Source organism: Meles meles, chromosome 11, assembly GCF_922984935.1.
Source record: "Meles meles chromosome 11, mMelMel3.1 paternal haplotype, whole genome shotgun sequence".
NCBI lineage: Eukaryota > Metazoa > Chordata > Mammalia > Carnivora > Mustelidae > Meles > Meles meles.
In genome coordinates this window covers 3323622-3343513 of record NC_060076.1, presented here as the reverse complement: position 1 = coordinate 3343513, position 19892 = coordinate 3323622, and the positions used below count along the sequence as shown (strand labels likewise).

Here is a 19892-nt window from a genome sequence, read left to right as displayed (position 1 = left end):
CCAGCTGGGCCCTTCGGTAATCTGGGAAAGGGGGCTATTTCTGCCTCTGTGCCAGCTGGGCAGCTAGCCATGGGCATCTAGCTGAAAATTCTGGTTTTGTCATGGGACTGACCACTGCCTCTCTCTGCCAGGTCTGGGCAAACCGGAAACCTGCTGAGGTTCCTCCCACCTAGAAGGGAGCCGGAAATTTGTTCCTCAGATCAAAGGTCTGGATCTGAGCCTAAGGTCTGAGCTGCACTTAGCTTCTGCCCTGGAGCCCTCTACCTCCGATCCCAGCCTCCGCCTCCAGGGCACCTGGCTGGTGGGTCCTCAGAAGAGCCATGGACCCCAAAGGTGAGGGGGGCAGGAGCCAGGCCTCCAGCATGGGGTGATGGACACCTCCATGGGCCTCTGACCATCTTCCCAGCGGCAAGGAGCTGGAGTCCAGACCTGGCCTTGGTGGGGACAGCTGGGAACAGTGGGCGCAGGGAGGGCCTGGGAGCTAATCTGTTTCTGTGTGTGGGAGCGGCTGTGCCCTCGGGCAGGGATGACGGTGGTGCCCAGGGAAGTACCACAGACAGAAAGTGACAAGAGCGGTATTGGGGTTGGGGGCAGACCCTTGGGGGAAATGTCTTGATTTGACATGCAAAGCTCCCTGCCCAGGAGTCCTCCCTGGGCTCTCTTTTCTGTATTTGTCAGAGTCCTAGGGGTGAAGCAGGTAGCCGGGAGGGCACCTCCTCCTGCTGTGAAGCCTGCCTATGAGAGGGGGCTCGGAGTCCCTCCCAAGAGTTCAGATCCCAGACACAGCCAGGGCTTGGAGTGGGGGACTCGGGGCACCTGCTGGGGGTGGGATGGGGTGGGGGGAAGGAGGCAGGGACAGAGAGGGAGGGAATGAGGAAGTGGGCTGAGGGAACAGGAGTCTCCTGTGTGTGCAGGCAGGCTCCTGATGTCCGATACACGGCCAGGAACTGGCCCAAGGTCACCCCGTAAGGCTGACATCTAAGGACAGAGGGGAGGGAAGGAGGGAGCGTGGAGGGGAGGGGACTGGAGAGACAGGAGGAAGGCCCCTTCTGGCCCCGACCCCTCCCCTTCCAAACCGGCCAGGATGGCGAAGTTTGCTGTCTTTTCCCCAGAGGTCTCTGCCTCTCTGGCTGAGATAGGGAGGCTTCTGTCTGGGCCTCGGCCCTCTGTCCCTGCCATCTCTGCTGTCCCCCGACACAAGTCAGATCAACAACTCGGGTTCCTTTCAGCAGGACCAGCAGGCCCCATGCCCAGCCCCTGTGGCCATAGAAGGGGCAGTGCTGGCGGAGGGCTGGGCATCTGAAGCCGCCCACCCCACGGGAACAGTAGCGAGCCCCCTCGGGGACGCGCACGGCAGCACGGAGGGCGCCAGGTCCACCTGCTCGGAGCTCTGCCTGCGGCCGCCCTTTTCCCAGCCGCCTCTTCTCAGTGACCAGGAGGGCAAGGGTCTGACCTTTGTTTGTGGGCATCTGTGAATGCCCGGACCTGGCTCTGTGTTCAGCCTCTCATCTGTGGCGCTTTGCAGGGTCCTGGCTCACAGTGTGGTCTCAGTGAACCTTCCAGAACAGCCCTCCAAAGCCCAGCATATTGGAAGTGACTGGGCCTTGTGGGTCCAGATCTCCCAGGTGCCCCCCACAGTTGGGGTCGGACCCCAGGCCCTGCATCACCCCTTCTTTGGCCCAAGGAGAGAGAAGGCATCCCGGCGGCCTCTAGGAAGGCTCCCCGTGCTCTGCTCAGCCCTCTCCCCTGAGAGCAGGAGGAAGAGTCTTTGGAGAGGCGTCCAGGGGGACAAGGACAGAGCCCTGGGGCCCTCCCTCTGTTCCCTCCAGCCTTCTGGGACAGGCTGGCTAGCTGGGTGGGTGCCCCCACGAGCCTGGGAGGAGGCGCAGAGCGGGAAGGGGCTCCTTTGGCCCCTGCGGGAGTCATGGCGCAGCCGGGGCAGGACGGCACATGTCTTCCCAGAAGAGAAAACCAGAGACAAAAGGCCCTGCATTTCCTGATATTTAGTCATCAGAATTCTTCTGTGGATAGGAGGCAGCCAGATGTGGCCAGGCGGGGGCTGGGCCTGGAACCAGGCTCCCTGAAGATATCTCTCCCAGCCTGGCCAGGGGGGAACGTGCTGGGCCGTCACTGTTTACTTTTGTCCTCATTCTGGAGTGTGTCTGCTCTTCACGACCAGCGCAGAGACATGGTGTGGGCGGTCGGTGGTGGGAAGGGCACGTCCTAGAGCCTAGAGCCAGCCGAATCCCAAGGCCTGGAAGGCACAAGCCCCTGGGCAGAGTCCAACGGCTTCCTGGTTCCCTGGAAGGTGGGGACCAGAGCTCTCGGGACGGTCACGCCCCGGTGGGGTCCACTAGGGCTAGGCGTTGGCTCTGATGCGAGCATCTCAAAGGAGACAAGGCTGGCGGCCTCTGACCTGCCCTCCCTCCCCCAGGGTACCACTCCTCAGAGCCCCACAGGCAGGGGACTCTGGTCTGAAAGTCGGGACCGGCTCGGGCGCCCAGTTCATCCCCGACTGCTCAGACCTGCCCTGGTCGAAGCGTTGCAGGCCACCCCCTGGGGCCCAGGGTTCCGGCTTCTAGTCCCTCTGGGGATGGCCTCTGTTCCACCCCAACCCCCAGGTCCTTGGACACAAGGTACTTTCTGCTGCTGCGGTTTGGTCAGTCCCTTCCCTTGACCTTGGCCCCACTCCTGCGCCCCTCCTGCCTCTCCTTGTGTTCTCCCCGTCCTAGCCCCAGCAGCTCAGCCGCCTCAGTGCTGCCTCCTTTCTTGTCCGGAGCGCGCGGGACATGTGTGCCTTGCGTCCGGGATCACAGGAGAGGCCCCTGCCTGCGGCCAACCCAACCAGTGAGCCGACGGGACCTTCAGGTTCACCTGGGCCAGCCGGCTCTGTGTTCGAAGGGCACGCAGAAAGTCAACTGGAAAGGGCCAGATCGCCCCGGACCCCGCCCTGAGCCGTGAGCCGCTGGGTGGCCGTGAGCCACAGCCGTTCCGGGTGTGGGCTCAGGTGTCCCATCCACTGCCGTCTGTCGAGCTCCCACTGAGGGCTGGCGCTGTCTAGAGAGGGGACAAGAGAGGCGTGAGAGCCCTTGGCACTGGTGCCCGGGCAGGGCGGAGACCACGCAGGACCCGGGGGGAAACCAGCAGAGAGCCGGCAGTGGGACTGCTGGATGGTGAGGGAACTCCGTGCTCGTCGTGGAGGGTTTGCTGCACGTTCTCCCCCAGCGGCCCCAGCAGCTGGCCCCTCGCTCTGAAGGTGTGGCTGACGCGGTGCGCCGCTGGGCTGAGTTCGGGGTGGAAGGAAAGCAAGGTGGAAAGATGGCCCTGAGCTTTCCGGGGGTTCTGGTGCCCTGAGACGGGAAGAGTTCCCCACGGGGGCAGGGGTGATGGGGACCCACAGGCCTGTCTGGCCGTGAAAGGGCTGAGGTCTCTTCTGTGGGGAGGTCCCGTGAGTGCTTAGGTCTCCAAGTGCGAGGTCCGCAGACAGGTGGAGGCTGGGGAATGGCGGGAGGGGGACAGCAGCCCGGAGGGGACAGATTCTGCTCTGTTGCACGCTGGGGACAGAAGAAAGGCTGGGACCAAGCACGGAGCCTCCAACAGCCGTGCTCCCATGGAGGAGGGGGCAGGGGTGGCCGGACAGGTGCGTCCAGTGGACAGACCAAGGGAGCAGAGTTCAATGGCGTTGATGAGTCAAGTTGGCCGAGGGCAGAGGGGAGAGTGCGGGGTTAGGACTGCAGGTTGCCCGGAACCAGCCAGAGACAGAGGAGTCCCAGTGGGTGGTTGGTGTGACAGGCTGGTTAGGGAGGGTGCTGAGAGACTGGGAGGAGGGAAGGAGGGCCTGGGGATGACATTTCAAGCTATTCTCTACGGGGAGAGGGCTCCGGGGAGGGAAGGTCAGGAGACAACATGAATGCTGCTCAGACATGCGGCTGGGCCGCACCCCTCTCATTCGGGCCTGCTCTGTTCACGACTGGGTCTCCCGGCTCACCTGCTCGGCACACACCTTACCTGGGCTGGCCGGCCGGTGCCCCATGCACACCTGACGGGGGACCCCTGGCCTCTCAGGACTGTCTCTGCTGTGTTGCTGTCACGGTGGCGAGCTGGAATGCCTTTAGTGTGAGTTGTCGCCCATGACACTTGCCCTTGAAAACAGCTCATGGGGCCTCTGGGTGGCTCAGTGGTTGGAATGTGGGGCTCTTGATCCGAGGTTGTGGGTTCAAGCCCTACCTTGGTTGTAGACATGACTTAGAGATAAAAATCTTCAAAATAAAACCCAATTCACCAGCAGCCGTTATTGATTAAATCATAGGAGCTGTTGTTATGAAGGGTTTGGTGCTTTTAGGGGTAGGAGTTCAAAACTTTTTTTTTTTAATTTGTCCCCACAATTTTTTTTTTTTCAACCTTGCTTCCAATTTTTATTTTCATTGGGCCATATTTATTTGTCTTCATTTGGGGCTGTTAAAAAAATCCGGGGCCAAACTCAGAAAGGGTCCCCCCCCCCCCCCCAGCAAACTGCTTCTAGCCACGCCGGTGCAGACTCCGGGGTGTCCAGGTGAGCACGGAGAGCACACAAGAGGCAGCGAGCTGTTCCCGCTCTTCTGGACTTTGCATTCTCCCCACCGCCCCTGTGCCAGGGCCGCCCGCCCCTCCTTGGAGCCACACGGCCTCGCCTCCGTGGCCGCCCGCTGGCGACTTCAGTCAGCCCCTAGCGAGGAACAGCGGCCGCTTCCAGGCTTCCGCTCTCGCAGACAGCCGTCGCGAGCAGCAGTCGCTTCTCCCGTGGGCAGGGGTCTCGGGAGTGTCGTGCCCCACAAGTGGGTTTGCTGGGTCAGATGTGGAGTGAGTCTGACTCTGGGCAAACACGGCCAGATGTCCCTCCCTGTGGAGACCGGCCTCCCTCCACGCCCTACCGCGGCATCTCCAAGCCTCACCCCTCCTGGGCGACAGCAATGTAAGGAGGACAAAATTGAATTCAAATCGCCACCTGCCTGGCTTGGTGGGAGGAACTTGGGACTCTCGATCTTGGGGTCATGTTGGGTGCAGAGCTTACTTAAAAAAAAAAAAAAATGTCCCTAAAAGGAGAAATTCTAGGGAGTAAGATTTTGCTGGGTTAAGGTAAGCTTCGGGAGGCATAAGCCATTCATGTCTAAGGGGGTTTTGTATCCCCAAGAACCAATTTTCACCTTCTCAGGGGTGGCATCCTGACCTTGCTCCCTATTCCCTGTCCCCGCCTGGAGAAGGCTAGAGCTACCCCCGGTGCAGGCAGGCCGGGATCCCAGGAGCTCCCGGAGAGCCTGGGAGAGGGCTTTCCTGTTGTTGCCTTTCGGTGGTGAGAGATGCTACCTCAGGGTGGTTTTTTTAAACCAGCTCCGGGAATAATTGACTTATAATAACAGCACATAGTTGAAGCGTGCCGTTAGATAAATTTTAACATTTGCGTGCACACATGAAGCCATTTCCAAAATCAAGATATAACCAGACCCCCAGACACTCCCTCCTGCCCTTTCACAGTCCGTCCGACTCTGCCTCACCCCTGCCGTACCAGGCAACCGTCGGCTTTCCATCCCTGCACACTAGTTTCTTCTTTCTAGAATGTGACATGAAAGGAACTGGACAGTGACTACTCGTTTCATCCCCCTGTCTCTCGGCGTCCCTGTATTGCGATCCCACCGCGCGACGGGGGGCGTATGCCCAGTCCCTTCTTTGGCTCTCCTGTGGCCGCATCTCAAGGGGGTGACCCACCGCTCAGGTGAGGGGCATCTATCTGGGTGGTCTCTTGTTTGGGGCTTTGACCCATAAAGCTGCTGCTGGACACGTGTGTGCATGTCTCAGCGGGGACACGGTTTTGTTTCTCCTGCAATGACTGGGTCGTACCGTGGGAAATGACAAGCCGTTCTTCAAAGCGGCCGCGCGGTGTGTGTCCCCACACAAGCATCCGAGAACTCGCTGGGCCACATCTTCGTCGACGTTCCGTGTGGTCACTCTGTCTGATTCCAGGAGTTAGGTCGTTGTAAGTCACTGCGGTCTGCACGTGCATTCCCTCGTGCCTGCCGGCGCGGGTCGCTCCCGTCCATCTGCGTACCGTCTTCAGTGAAGCGTGTGGCCAGAACTTACACACCCATGAGATGTGTCCCGTAGAGCGGTGGAGTTTGTTTTCATGGAACTGAGTTTTGAGACAAACCTCATTTCCCCTATATGGGATTTGGAAATAATTTTTTTCCTGGCCCGGCTTGGCTTTTTATTTTCTTAACTGCGTCACTCAAAGAACAGAGCTTGTTAATTTCCATCAAGCCCCACGTATGCGTTTTTCTCTTATGGGTATTGTTTTGGGTATGATATTTTTCTTTTTCTGAAAGCTTATTTATTTAAGTCATCTCCATGCTCTTCGCGGAGCTCGAACCCAAGACCCCCAGATCTAGAGTCACACGCTGCACCGAGAAAGCCGGTCGGGCGTCCCTTGATGTTACATTTTTAAAATCCTGGACTCATCCAAGGCCACGAAACCTACTCTGATTTGTGCGTACGTCTCTGAGATTCCCTACTGGGATACGTCCCTGGGTTTTCACATTTTCCTGCTCGGAGGAGACAGACACATCTGTCTGGGACCGAGTCGAATTCTTAGGTGACTGTTTCCGGGCTGCCCCCAGCTGTCCGTGGTCACCGTATTTTATTTCTCAGTGCATGACCTGGGTCCCCTGACATGTTGGTGCCCAAGGAGACTCTGGCTGCTGGGACCGGGGACTTGGGTGCCGTGAGACCAACAGTGGGGGGCCGTGAAGGAGGAGGCTCATCCGTCGTGGGTCTTGCCACCCCCACTGCCCTCAGCTGAGATGTAACCAACGCGCGCACAGTGGCTTCCCTCCGACCTGCGTCTTTCCGGCAGGGGTCTCGCTGCAGGGGGCTCTTTGGCTGGGGCGTCCTGCGCGGGACTCTGGCGAGAGCTCTCACCACGTCAGGGCTGGGAGGAGCCCGTGGGGTCTGGAAGGCCCCCGGTGCCGCTGGGTTGGTGCACCTTGTCTGTCCGACCCTCATGTGTCTTGTCATCGGTCGCGTTAACGCTGCGTTCCGCCTCACCCCCATCGTTTGGAGTATAAAGAGTGGCCCCCGGGGCCCCTGGCTGGCTGTCAGTTGAGCCTCTGCCTTCAGCCCAGGTCATGGTCCTGGGGTTCCGGGATGGCACCACACCGGGCTCCCTGCTCACCGGGGAGCTTGTTTCTCCCTCTGCCCCTCCTCCCTGCCCCTGTGCGCTTGCTCGTTCACTCTCCCTCTTTAAAATAAAGCAGTAAGAGTGGACCCATTCCCTGGGGGCTTGTCAGCAAGGAGGGGGCCCGAGGCAGGGTCTGGGGGCTGCAGGGCAAGCCTCAGTGCCTCCAGGGGAGATGACCCCCCTTCCCTGGGAATCCCAAAGAGGAGGGCTTCCAGCTGGAGCCGTCCTGAGCCCATCCCCGGCCAGGGCCCAGTTTTAGCCTCAACAAGGCTGAGGTGACCCAGCCCCGAGTAACCGAGGCTTCCCCTCCGCAGACTCCTGGGGAAAGAGCGCCAAGCTCTGGCTGTGCGGGCTCCTGCTCTTCGCCGCTCTCCTGGGCTTCTACAGGTAACCGGGGCGGGGCGGGGCGACCCCGATGGCAGGTGGGGATTTACGATGGCGTATTTGGCTGTAGTTCACGAAACCAGCTAGGGTTGTCCGAGAGCAGTGACCCCGGAGAAGGCGTGACCAGCACGTCGCTCCCCTTTTGCAGAGAAGGAAGCTGAGGGGACGTGGGGGGGTCCCAGCCTCGGGTCCCTCCACTTAGCTCGCACCGGCTCGCAGCCGGCACCCTGCTCGGCTCCACGATGACTTACGGGCTCGTGTAGGAGCCAGGGGTGTGGAGGGCTTCGACGGCCGAGCTGGGAGCCTGTGAGAAACGCCAGTCATATCAGCGCACGTGACTCCCATGACACTTGAAGTACATCTGTGGACGACAGACAAGACTTTTTTTTTTTTAACCGCATTTTATTAGCTTAAAAGAAACAGTAAATTTTATGTTTTAAACAAACTTAGTAACTTGCATCCCCTTAGAAAAACAGGATCTGGTGGATCCTTCTCCTGTTGACCGTCCTTACCCGCAAGCTGACACCGTCCCCGGCCTCCCCTTGCGGCGGATGCTGAACGTTGGCATGTGGAGTTCAGACCACGAGCAGGCGCTTGCGTTTCGGGGTTCAGCTTGAGAGCTCTACACGTCGTCACTGATGACTTCCGTAAAGAAATTTGTTACTGGGGCGCCTGAGCAGCTCCAACGGTTATGGGTCTGACTCTTGGTTTTGGCTCAGGTCGTGACCTCGGGATCATGAGATCGAGCCTCACGTCGAGATCCGCGCTCAGTAGGGGAGTCTGCTTGAGAGTGTCTCCCTCTCCCTCTGCCCCTCCCCACAACGCTCACTCTCTCTCCAAAAAAGAAAAGGAATCTGTTCGAGGGAGCTTCCATTTCTGTTCACGGGACCTTCATTCTGTGCGAGGCACTGAGCAAAATGCTGATGGACGCTCTCGTGCCTTCTCTGGCGACTGAGAAGATGACATGCGTCATTGTCCCCATTTTACTCCCGAGAAACCGAGGCCCCAGAGGTTCCGGGGACGCCCAGGTTCCAAGGCGGGAGGTGGCCAGGCCAGGACGCGGACCGCTCCACACCCACTTCCGGGGCCCCGGAGGGACAGCTGGTCTGGGCTCGCATCTCATCTCGGGGGCTGACAGTCCAGCCAGGGAGTGATTTGGGAGTCTGGTGCTCTGGGGGGTGGGGGCAACTTGTCACCGTCAGTGGGACAGCTCCCCGTGCTGAAAGTGTTAGGTCTGGCAGGGCAAGTGGACAGAGATGGGTTGTCACGCAAGGGATCTCCTGGGTGGGGGGGGGAGACACCCCGGACCTGCCAGAGCTGGAGACTTGCCGGGGCTTCTGAGCGAGTCTGGCCTAAGCAACAAGGGCAGCCACTACATGTGGAACAGAGACAGGGCTCGTGACATTCCAGTCTCTGCCCACTACGTGGGGGCTGCCGAGCTGCAGGGGACCTCCTGAGCTGCCGTGCTGTCCTCCCGGGGGGCCTGGCCTCCACTCGGGGCTTGCCTGTGCGGAGCTGGAGTCACGGGGCTGAGTGGGCTCCACGGCCTGTCCCGCAGGTGAGCCGGGCCCCGCCGGAGCCTCGTGCAGCAGGAGAGGGGCACCCTCGGGAAGCAGCCTGTCCCACAGTCAGATTCGGAGCGCGCCCTCTCACTGCGCGAACCTGTTCTTCCTATAACATGAGGACCCCAGGAAGCCCTGAGAGCCTGTGGCCCCTCCCAGGTCATGCCTTCAAGAATTTGGAGCCCCGTGTCCCCGTGCCCTGCAGCTCCCTGCTGTGACCCAGCTCTGAACCCCTCACCCTGTCTGGCCTCACTGCTGTTCACAGTGGATGTGACAGCCAGGTGCCCAGAGCGGTGGCCCGATGGCTCCTGGTCGGGACCCTGGGTCAGGGTCTGGGGTCAGGGGTCTGGCCTCGATTCTTGACCTAGATGCAGGGGTTCATTTGACTTAGTCATCAGCTCCCTCTTCCTCTGCACTGTTCCGTGTTTACATCTCATTTTATCTTCTTTTCCCCTCATTTGACACACCCTGCGTTGCCTTGTTAATTTTTTTAGACTGGTAAAGGTTTGGAAACCAAAAGATTAATCTGATTATTTTCTTCTTGATATAAATTTTCCTTTAGAGCAGATTTTCCCCCTTGCACTTTGTCTTTTCTTGTGCCCCTTTCATACATTTTCTGTGGGTGCAGAACTTTGACGTTTTGTTTGAGTGTAACTTGAAAATCCCTTCCTGATGTGAATAAGCCCATACTTTTGGGCACTTTTCAAGAGCTCACAGTAAGAGCTCTTTCTTCAAATGAAGACTTACATTTTAAAAGATGACCTCAAGATGCAAAGAGTGATTTAAAAATCTTTCGATGTCTTTTTTTAATTCACGCAAACCAGGATAAATCCTAGGACAGAATTCTTCGATGGGAAAATTACCTTCTAATTTGGCAACAGGAAGAAAGTCCCACACAGAAGGAGCCTCAGAGGGAGTCAGGTCTCCTTTCTGACTCCCCAGGGGTCTGCCCCCAGGCTCCTGGGGCTGTCGTGACCTCCTCCGTCTGGTCTGTGGCCATCGGAGCCCCACGTTCCTCTGCAGTGCGTGCTGGAGAGTGGTGTCACCAGGAGACGTAGTTCCTACAGGGGGTCCGGTCAGGGAGGGGGCGTGACGGGAATTCTGTTTTGCACGATTCGAGTTTGAGGAGACTGCGGACCTCCAGCGCAGTCTGCGTGGACACAGAGGACATGAGGTATATCCTCACCGGTGGGTGCTGCTGTCCGAGAGCTGATGAGGTCACGAGGAGGTGGGCAGGGTCGCGGGGGCTAGAGACCCCATGTTCTCCCCGTGGGTCCTCTCCTGTTACCATCATCGGCTCAGCCGCCTCCGTGTGGTCACCTCTGTCTTGCTCATATGTTCTCTCCCTCCACACATGTGGGGCTCCAGCCCGGGTACCTGGGACCCCGAGGCGGTTCAGGCCATGTCCCTGCCCCCCAGGCGGCCATGTGGAGGGGCTGAGGTTAGGCCCTCGCACCCTAACCCAAGTCCCACCCACAGTGGCAGGAAGAGGCCACTTCACAGGGACACACAGAAGCTTCTTGGGGGAGGGACCAGCTGTGCTTGGATGGGGGAAGCCAGGGCAGGGGAGGGGAGGGCAGGAGAGCGAGTCACACCAAGACTGGGGTTCGAGGGCTACGTGGCACAGCCCCGCTGTGTCTCCAGGTTTCCTCCCTGCTCTGTCGCTCAGCTGGTGAGCCACGGAGCTGGTGACCTGCTCTTCGGCTTCTGCTCTCTATGTGACAGCGTTGTTAGAAAACGGAGGAGGCGGGGCTCTCGAGTTCAGAGCACCTGCAGACCCCCCGGGGGGCTGGTTGGCAAGACAGGTTTCTACCCACGCCCCTCCTCGCCGCTCAGGGCTGTGCTGGGGCCTGGGGTCGTACCTAGGTGAATCTGATGCCAGGGTCCCCATCCGTGCTATTGGTCACTGTGGTGACAAGATGCGGTTACAATGGCCCGGGCGCCTGGCAGAGGTTGTGGGGGGGGTCGGCGGGGCTCTGCTCGGGCCCCACGTCTATTCCCTCAGGAGCCAGAGGCCCAAAGGCTCAGGTACGTGTGTCCAAGTCTCAGCCCCTCTGTGCCCCAGCACAGCGAAGACTCAACTTCTCACTCTTGTTTGTCCCCCAGCAATGTGTCCAGCCTGATTCCCGGATGGGGGCAGAGAAGAGCGTCTCAAAGGTAATGGCAGAGTCTTTGGAATCAGGTGGTTCCTTCTAGAAAGATCTAGAATCAAAGAAGAAATACATGTATGTATCCAACTCGAGGTAATTATAGCCAAAGAAGCCCTCGGTTCCCGGGGTGACTCCGAGCTCCTCCCCCACCGTGTTTTCTCAAACCTTGACAAAGGACAAGGCAGAGCTCTGACCTCCGTTGGAGCGGACGCGGTCGCAGAGTTAACGCGCGGCCCAACGGGCTGCACAGGGATCGGGGAGGGACAGCGCGCTGGTTCCGGCCTCCCTTCAGCTGCTTCGGTGGGGCCACCCGGGGATGGGGTGCTCTCTGACCCCACAAGGGCCCAGGCAGGGGAGGCCCCGCTGTCCTCTCGGAGCTACTTTCTCCTGGCTGGCCGCCAGCGGGGGAGGCAAGCGCTCCCAGCCAGCAGGGCGAGTGAGCCAAGTCCCGACCCCAGCTCTCCCCGCTCTGTCCGGCCGGTTGCATGGACGGGGCTCTTGGGGCCGAGCTGCCATGCCCGCTCTCTGCAGCAGCAGCAAGGCCCCTGCCTGCAGGGCTGGGGGAGACCCACCACTGAGGGATGACAGATCTCCATCCCTCCTCTCCATTCGCTGAGATGGGCCTCCCTTGGCCTTCAGGACGGAGCGCGGCCTCCCCACGCCTTCCCCGGGTGCCCGCCTCCCCCCTGCCCTTCACGGCGCTGGCTGGGGTTTGCAGGGATGAGGGCAGGGACGTACTCCTCCCCTTCGCCCGGGGCGCCCCCCCTTGAGGAACGGTGCTATCTGTCGCTACTGTTCGTGAAGCAAGTGACTCAGAGGGCACCTTTCCTCTCTGTAGTCAGGATGACCACCCTGCGGTCCCACAGCCGAAGTCTGAGGCAAAGCCGTCCAGGTGAGGGGCAGGGAGCTGGGCTCCCAGGGTTGGGAGGGCCCGGGGGGTGTTGCCGGGCTCCTGGGGATTCCAGGCCCCCCCCAGGCACCCCAGCTTCTGCCCTCTGGTCTCTGCACCTCCTCCCTGCAGGGAGGGGCTCTCCCCGGGCTGCTGTCCCCCTCTGGTGGGAAGGCCTCTTGGGCAGAGCTGCGGCCCGGCTCCCAGACATGGCCAGCATGTCCAGGGTCCTTCTGTGCTGTGGCGGACCCCTGCTCTCCCTGCCGGGCCACACGGCCCAAGCTTCGCCTCACACGGGAGCTTTCCTTGGCAGGGGCCACGTGTGGGGGCCCCTGCAGGAGTCCTGTCTGTCTGGCTCGGCAGCGTTTCTCCCAGGACCTGGCCCTGGGCTCTGAGCACTGTTTCCTTCCCTCAGCGAAAGCGAATGCCACCCGGACACCTGCAGAGTCCCTGAGGTACCCAGGTAGGAGGGACACTTCTTCCGGCTGTTTCTGTGCCTCTTTCCAAGCAAGGGAACAGGCGCCTGTCCCCTCCCCTCTCCCATCCCTCTGCCCCTCCCAAGGCTGGTTCACAGGGAAGGAAGGACAAGGGACCCTGGGAGAGGAGGAGAATGAGGGTCAAAGCAAAACAGGGGGAGGTGTTCGATGGTGGGGGTCACGGGAGTCTCTTCTTGTCGTCAGGCCTTGTGGCCGCCGCAGCTCAGGTGTGGCTCCTGTGGGGGACTCAGCTCAGGGGAAACCGGATGGTGTGGTCATCGGGGTCTGGGGACAAAGGAGGCTGCCGGTGGGTGGGGGTAGGGCGGTGAGGTAGAGGCCAGCACAGTGTAGGGGTGGATGGGGGGGGGGCAGCCCTCATCCTCCCAGCCCGCAGATAAGAGCAGGACCCGGGACTTCAGTCACAGTGAGGCAGACCCATGTGAGAACTTAGAGCGCACGGGGGGGGTGGAGGGGGCAGTCTAGAACCTCAGCAATCCTCAAAGACCACGAGGGGTGACCCCTTCCTTTGCTGGGGCTTTAGCCTCATCAGTGTATCCCTGGGAAGCCTGCAGCATCCTTACGGCTGCGTGGGCAGGCGCCACGGAGGTCTGGGAGTGAACAAGGGCAGCTGGAGGAGGGAAGGAAGGGGGGAGGGAGGGAGGGAGGAAACAGGAAGGGAGGGGGAAGGAGGTAGGAGGAAGAAGGGCAGATAGGAAGGAAAGGGGTAGGAAGGGAGGGAGGCAGCAGGAAGGGAGGAGGGAAGGAGGGAGCCAGGCCTGCAGGAGGGGGTGGGGGCCTGTGGCTGGATGCGGCTCCGGCAGAGCTGGCCAGCTGGACGGGGAGGACGACACCTTGCAGCCGTGGACACAGACTGATGGGCTCTGAGCGGTGTCTCGGTGCCCGTCCCTTGTCCCTGACGCACATCTCCTCCGCAGGCTGGCTTACCCCAAGGCCCAGGTCCTCAATCCCACGTAAGTGAGCGAGTCCCTGCCGTGGCCCGGCCCTCGGTTCCCTGTCACCAACGCCTCAGGCTCGCCCTCCCCTCCCTCCTCTCCAGGGCACAGCCTCTCCTTGCCTTTCCTTCCCCTCCTCGCACCTTCTCATGGGGCCGGGTTCATTGATCCTGGATCCAGGGCCAGGGAAGGCACCTCTCATCCTTGGTCCCAGGAGCCATGCTTGTCCTCTTATTTCTTCATGGGGACGGGGTACAGGGGTCTGGGTGGGCTGGGCTGTGAGGTCTTTCCGAAGGTGCTGGTGTCACAGGGACCACAGTTCCGGGTCGGTCCCCATAGCCAGGCCTCCTGAGCCGGTGCCCATGCCCCCTGCTTGTTCTGCCCAAGACAGCACGGCAGCCCGTCGCGGGGGCCTCAGACAGGAAGGTCACCCAGAGGCCTCCCTGGTCAGCCCTCGCTGTACAAGCAGGGAAACTGAGGCTCAGAGAGGTGAAGGTACGTGCCCGAGGCCCCGCAGCTGGGGAGGGACAGGTCTGGATCCAGCCCAGGCCGCGGTTCCTCCCCGCCGGGAGAGCTGGAGACGCACGCTGCCCTTCTGGAAGCGGCACCCGCCGCTGCCGGACTCTCTGGAGCCACCAGCCCCGTGAGGCCACGAGCACTGGACAAGTGACTGCTCTGGAGCGAGAAGGGCTGTGGGGGAAACACGCTGGGTTTGAAGCGCTCGGCTCCCCCAGATTTGAAACCTCCTTCAGGATGTAAACCCTGCCGCCTGCTGGAAAAGGGGCTTATGCAGCTCCTCTCCGACTCCCAGCAGGAGTGTCCCGTGGGACCCGGCCCCCGGCCGGTGCACAGGACACACTCCAAGCGAGGGCAGTGAGGGGACGGGAGTGTCACGGCTCAGGGCTGCAGGTTGGGGTCCTGTTGCCTCTCGCTCTGCTGCTCCCACACGGTGAAGCTCTGGGCAAACCCTTCCCTTGCGCCGCGCACCTGTCCGCGCCCAGCTCTAACCCGTGCGGCTCTGTTCCCCCAGGAGGGCGGACGTGCTGGTCATGACCCCCTGGTTTGCTCCCATCGTCTGGGACGGGGTCTTCGACTCTACCGTGCTGGACGCGCAGTTCAGAAACACCACCATCGGGCTGACCGTGTTTGCCGTCAAAAAGTAAGGAAGGTCGGGGCAGCTGTGCTGAAGAGGGGCGCGTGCCCCGGGGAACCCAGGAAGCCCTCCGGTGGGGCCAGGGGCGCGTGTCACCAGGTGTCGCTCTTTTCCAGGACGAGGTGCTCTTGGCGGGGGAGAGGCAGGGGTGGCTTGGGGTGCAGGTGAACTCAGTGGGGCTTGCAGGGGCCGCTAGGCACACCCCTGCTCAAATTAGTGGCCGCACACGCGAGAGTCACCTGCCCCAGAGCTCAGGGCGCGGGCCTTTGAGGGCCGGGCAGCCTCCACTGACCGCCCGCGGGGGCAGCCGCCGGGCCGGGAGCCGAGCACCCCCAGCCCCTCAGCAGCTGCTCTGTCGCCCCGACCCCGTCCCAGACACGCCACCCGAGGCTTCATCTCCTAGTTGGCCGCAGCGGGTTTACCGGGGGGCCGAGCTGGATCCGAGCCCTCCAGGCTGCAGGCAGGGCTTCGGGGCGGCTGGTTTGCTCTGCAAACCGGCTCGTGTCTCACGAAGCGCATCTTCGCCTTCACGCGCCGCCGCTCGGGCGCCTTTGTCCTCGGACGCCGGCGGACCGTCCTCGTTCCTTTGGCGGGCAGCCCGCTCTCCTGCCCGGGTGCCCTGGCCGGCTCGGGCTGCTTCGCAGAGGCCCACACGGCGCTGTGACAAATAACACCGGCACGAGACTTCTCAACCGTGCGGCCGAGTTGCAGGAAGCATCCCGGGAGCGTGTGCATGCCGGCCTCCGACACCCCCGACGTCCTCTCTCCCCCTCGTTCTCCCTAGTGTCCTTGTCATTGGCCTAGAACAGACACGTCGCTTCGTGCACGTGTAGAGTGAACGGCACGGTGATTTGACGGGCGTGGGCACAGCACGTTAGCCGCCGTCGCCGCTGCGTGTCTCGTTCCCAGAGCTCCCCCGTCTTCCGTCTGGAAGATTCCACCACTTCCCGGTCCTGCTGTTCCGGCCTCTGGTTAGCCGCTCGCCTGTTCTCTGTTGCCGTGGGTCAGGTTTTCTTGGGTTCCACGTGCGGGTGAGATCATACCGTGTCCGTCCGTCTCTGTCTGACCCACGTCATAGAGCCCAGTGGCCTCAGGTTTCAAGCGCGTTGCTGCACACGGCGGGGCTGTTTTCTTTTTCGTGGCGGAGTGACGCATGTCATGGACACACGCCTGTGTGTCCGGCCAGCTGCCAATGGACACTTCGGTCATTTCGGTGTCTTGGCCCAACGTAGGACCTACCCAGAAAGTGTCCCACGTGCCCTTGAGAAGAACGTGCGTTCTGCTGCTGTTGGATGGAACGTTCTGTGTGTGCGTGAGGTCCTTTTGGTCTGCGGCGTTGTTCAAAGATGCTGTTTCCTCACGGCGTCTCTGTCCGGATGATCTATCCGTGCTGGGAGCAGGGTTACTGAAGTCCCCAATCAATACGGTGTTGCTGCTTATTTCCCCTCGAGTTTTGCGAGTACTTGTTGACGGGTCTGGGTGCGCCGATGCTGGGTGCGTAAGTGTTCACAGTTGTCATTTCTTCTTCAGGGATGGAGCGCTTATCGTCATATAATAACGTCCTTTGTCTCGTTTGGTCATTTTTAGCTCAAAGCCCACTTTGATGTCAGTATAGCTACCCCCCGCCGTTTGGGGGGCACTGTTTGCTTCAAATACCATTTTCTTTTTCTTTGCTCTTGCTCTGTGTCTCTAAAGCTAGAGTGAGACTCTTCCAGGCAGAATATCGTTGGATCTTTGGGGGGGAAAAAAAAAGTATCCATTTACCACTCGGTGTCTCTCGATTGCAGAATCCTTTTACATTTGAAAACGTCTAAAGTAATTATCGAGAGGGAAGGACTTACTTTCACCGGTTTGCTCACGGTTTTCTACCTGTGGACCTTCGTTGCTCGCCTCTCTTTAGCTTTGACGCCTTTATCACAATCTTTTGTGGGTCTGTGACCGGCTTTCCTGCTGTGGTTGTCGGGTCAGAGCCCAGAGTGCTCACCATTCCACTGTGGAACCGCCCGTCGGGTCACACCAAATACCTTCTGTCAGTCACCAGCTGGTAACAACCTGACCGCAATAGCCTCCATACGCTCTATTTTTCATCCTCTCTCCCTCGCATGTTTGGTGATTGACACTACAATTTGTGCATTTTTAAATACTGTGTTTCCGTGAACAAATTATTGTGGTTATGATTCATTTTTCTGTTTGTTTTTTAACTTTCAAGCTAGAGTTGTAAGTGACGTACGCACTGCCGTGACGCTAGCGTGTTTGACTTTGACTGACGCTTACCGTTAGCAGTGAGTTGTCTGCGTGCATCAGTATGCTCAGAGGAGGTCACAGGAACCCGTTTCTTTCTGCTGGAAGAGTGAGATGCCCTGGGACATTTCTTGTAAGGCGTGTCTAGGGCTGGCGGACCCCCTCAGCTTTTGTTTGGGGAAGGCTTTATCTCTCTGTTTCTGAAAATCAGCTTTGCTGGGGTAGGGTTCTTTTAATATTTTTACTCTTGTTTTTGTTTTTTTGGAGAGGGAGAGAGCATGGGAGTGGGAAGGGGGAGCAGAGGGAGAGAATCTTAAGCAGGCTCCTGACGAGGGACTTGATCCCACAACCCTGAGATCATGACCTGAGTGGAAATCAAGAGTCAGACACCCAACCGACTGAGCTACCCGGGTGCCCCAATATTCTGAATACATCCTCTCACTCTCTCCTGGCCTGCAACATTTTGTTGAGAAAGCTTCCCATAGTCTTAAGAGAGGGCTTACCTTATATGTGATGACTTGTTTTTCTCTTGCTACTTTGAAATTTTTCTCCCTGTCTTTGACTTTTTTAAGTTTATTCATTTTTTTAGTAATGGCTATACCTGATGTGGGGCTCAAACTCATGACCCCAAGGTCAAGAGTCTCATGGTCTTCCGACTGAGCCAGCCAGGTGCCCTCCTTGTTTTTGACTTTTGGCAATTTAATTATAATGTATCTCTCTCTAATTCTTTTCAGGTTCAGATTATTTGGGGTCCTTTGAGCCTCATGAGTCTGGACGTCCCTGGCTCATTTGGGAAGTTTTCAGCCATTATTGTTTTAAATGTATTTTCTGTCCCTTTCTCGTTCTCTCCTCCTTTTGGGATTCCCATATTGCATACACTATTTCTTTTCATGGTTTCCCATAAATCCGTAAGCTTCACGATTAACATTTTACTATGCTGGCATGATCGCTCACCTGCCCACCCGTCATCCTTCCGTCTGTCTGTCAGTTCTTACCGCTTTTGATACACACGAAGGTAAATCTGGGACATCAGCAGTGATCATCAACTAGAATTCAAGATGCGTTTACGGCTTTCCTTCTTTCCAGGTAAACTGAAATCCAAACGTTTGCTGAGTCTTGGCAAATGCATATAGTTGTGTATCCAGAACCCTTTTCTGCTCATACGACATTCCCGCCACCCCCCATAAAGTTCCCTCGTGCCCCTTCCCAGACAATGCGTCCCCCTCCTTCCTCCCCCGCATCAGTGTTTTGACTTTTTCCCCACTCTTTAAGATGATTTTTACCTACTGGAATTGTAAAGTACATACTGTTTTGTGTCGTCTTTCCTCACTCAGAATCGTCACTTGGGGATTTACCGTGATTTTGCATGAATCAGCAGCTCTGTTTTGTTGCTCAGCATCCCATCACGTGGGCGTACTGTAGTTGGGTAACCCGCTTTCCTTTGGCCGGACTCCCTGCTTCCAGGTTTTGGATATTATGAGTAAATATGGATTGTTGGACAGATCTTTTGTGGATATACATTATATTTTTCCTTGACTGAACATCCGGGAGTGGAATTGCTCAGCCCTGGGTCAAAATCACGTATAGTTTTGTATAACATCCCGATATTTTCACATATTGGTCACAGCATTTTACACCCCCATCTGCCATCTAGGGAGGTTCTGACCACTCCGCATGCGCCACAGAATTTTGTGATGTGAGTCACCCATGAACCTTTCTACGTGGCTCTTTGTTCCGACATATGAGTGGATCTGTGGAGTGGAGTCCTGGAAGCGGATCTGGGGGAGAATGGACACATTAAAGCTTTGGTATATTGGTGGCTCTCAGTCAGTAGGGCGTCCACCTCTCGATTTCCACTCGGGTCAGGATCTAGGGTTGTGGGATCGAGCCCCATGTCGGGCTCTGGGCTCAGCGGGGAGTCTGCTCCTCCCCACCTCCACGAACTCTTTCTCAATACATAAATAAATAAATCTTTAAAGTGTTGGTCTATTTTCTCGCATGCCCTGTGAAAGGATTATACACATTGGTATTTTCAGTAGTGGCATGCGAGAGTGCCTGCCTTCCCTTGCCCTCAACCACACACCGAAGTAGTCACTTTCTCATCTGTTACAAAGGTCTTTCCTGAACACCTTACTGTGTGTGGACTGTAGGGATAAGGCGGTTACCCAAACAGGGAAGGCCCTGTTTTCACGGAGCTGCAGTCTAGTGGGAAAAGACGGAAGAACAAGTAAAACACAAACACAAAATATGTCCCATGGTCATTTGGGCTCTAGGATAGGTAAGGCTGGGTCAGGGGATGGAGAGGCATTTGTTTTCACATTTCTTTGTGGATTTATTTGCTCCTTCTTATTGAGTTCTGGTTTCACCTAGAAAAATGCACTGGTCAAGTGCACAGCCCGCGGCGGCTTTCCGCCGGCTTACACCTGTGCTGCCGCCAGCAGGGGGAGCTGTGGGGCGCGGATGGTTCTGGGCACCAGGCAGAGGGTGGAAGGTGTGCAGGGGTGAGCGCTGCAGGACAGCCCAGGGCACAGGAGGTGCCAGGGCTCCGAGAAGGACGCCGGGCATGTGTCAGGAGCATCAAGAGACGCCTGCCCCCACAGCAAGAGGGAGGCGAGTGGGGAAGGAGCCGAGGTCAGAGGCAGATCTGGTCTGGTCTGGTAGACCGCTGTAGGGTCTTGGCTCGCATTTCCTTTTTTAAGGAGAAGAAGCCATGGGTGGGTCATGAGTCGGGAGAGACTGGTCATTCGATGTTACCCAACCTTTGAATTTTCGCCAAACTCGTGGATTAAGAAAATACCTTGTGGTTGAGACTACGCGCTCAATAGGAAAGGACCTGAATGCTTTCCTCTTACTCTACAGCTGGTAGCGATTCCCGGG

At 58.5% G+C, this 19892-nt stretch overlaps 1 protein-coding gene across 4 annotated transcripts in view; it reads left to right on the top strand.

Annotated features, from left to right (window-relative positions):
- The first annotated feature begins 207 nt into the window (after nucleotides 1-207).
- LOC123953026 (histo-blood group ABO system transferase 2-like) overlaps nucleotides 208-19892 on the top strand; it is a 26225-nt gene continuing 6540 nt past the window's right edge. For 2 of the 4 annotated variants that reach the window (XR_006820795.1, XM_046022900.1), the window contains exons 1-5: nucleotides 8769-11310; nucleotides 12142-12195; nucleotides 12608-12655; nucleotides 13604-13639; nucleotides 14652-14780. Coding sequence is in view for 2 of the 4 variants with exons in the window: in XM_046022900.1 (XP_045878856.1) it covers nucleotides 11084-11310; nucleotides 12142-12195; nucleotides 12608-12655; nucleotides 13604-13639; nucleotides 14652-14780 (494 nt within the window). In the remaining 2 variants the exon portion in view is untranslated. Of the gene's footprint in view, nucleotides 334-7521; nucleotides 7595-8767; nucleotides 11311-12141; nucleotides 12196-12607; nucleotides 12656-13603; nucleotides 13640-14651; nucleotides 14781-19892 lie in introns of those variants that run through there. The other 2 variants (XM_046022901.1, XR_006820796.1) reach the window with 2 other exon arrangements.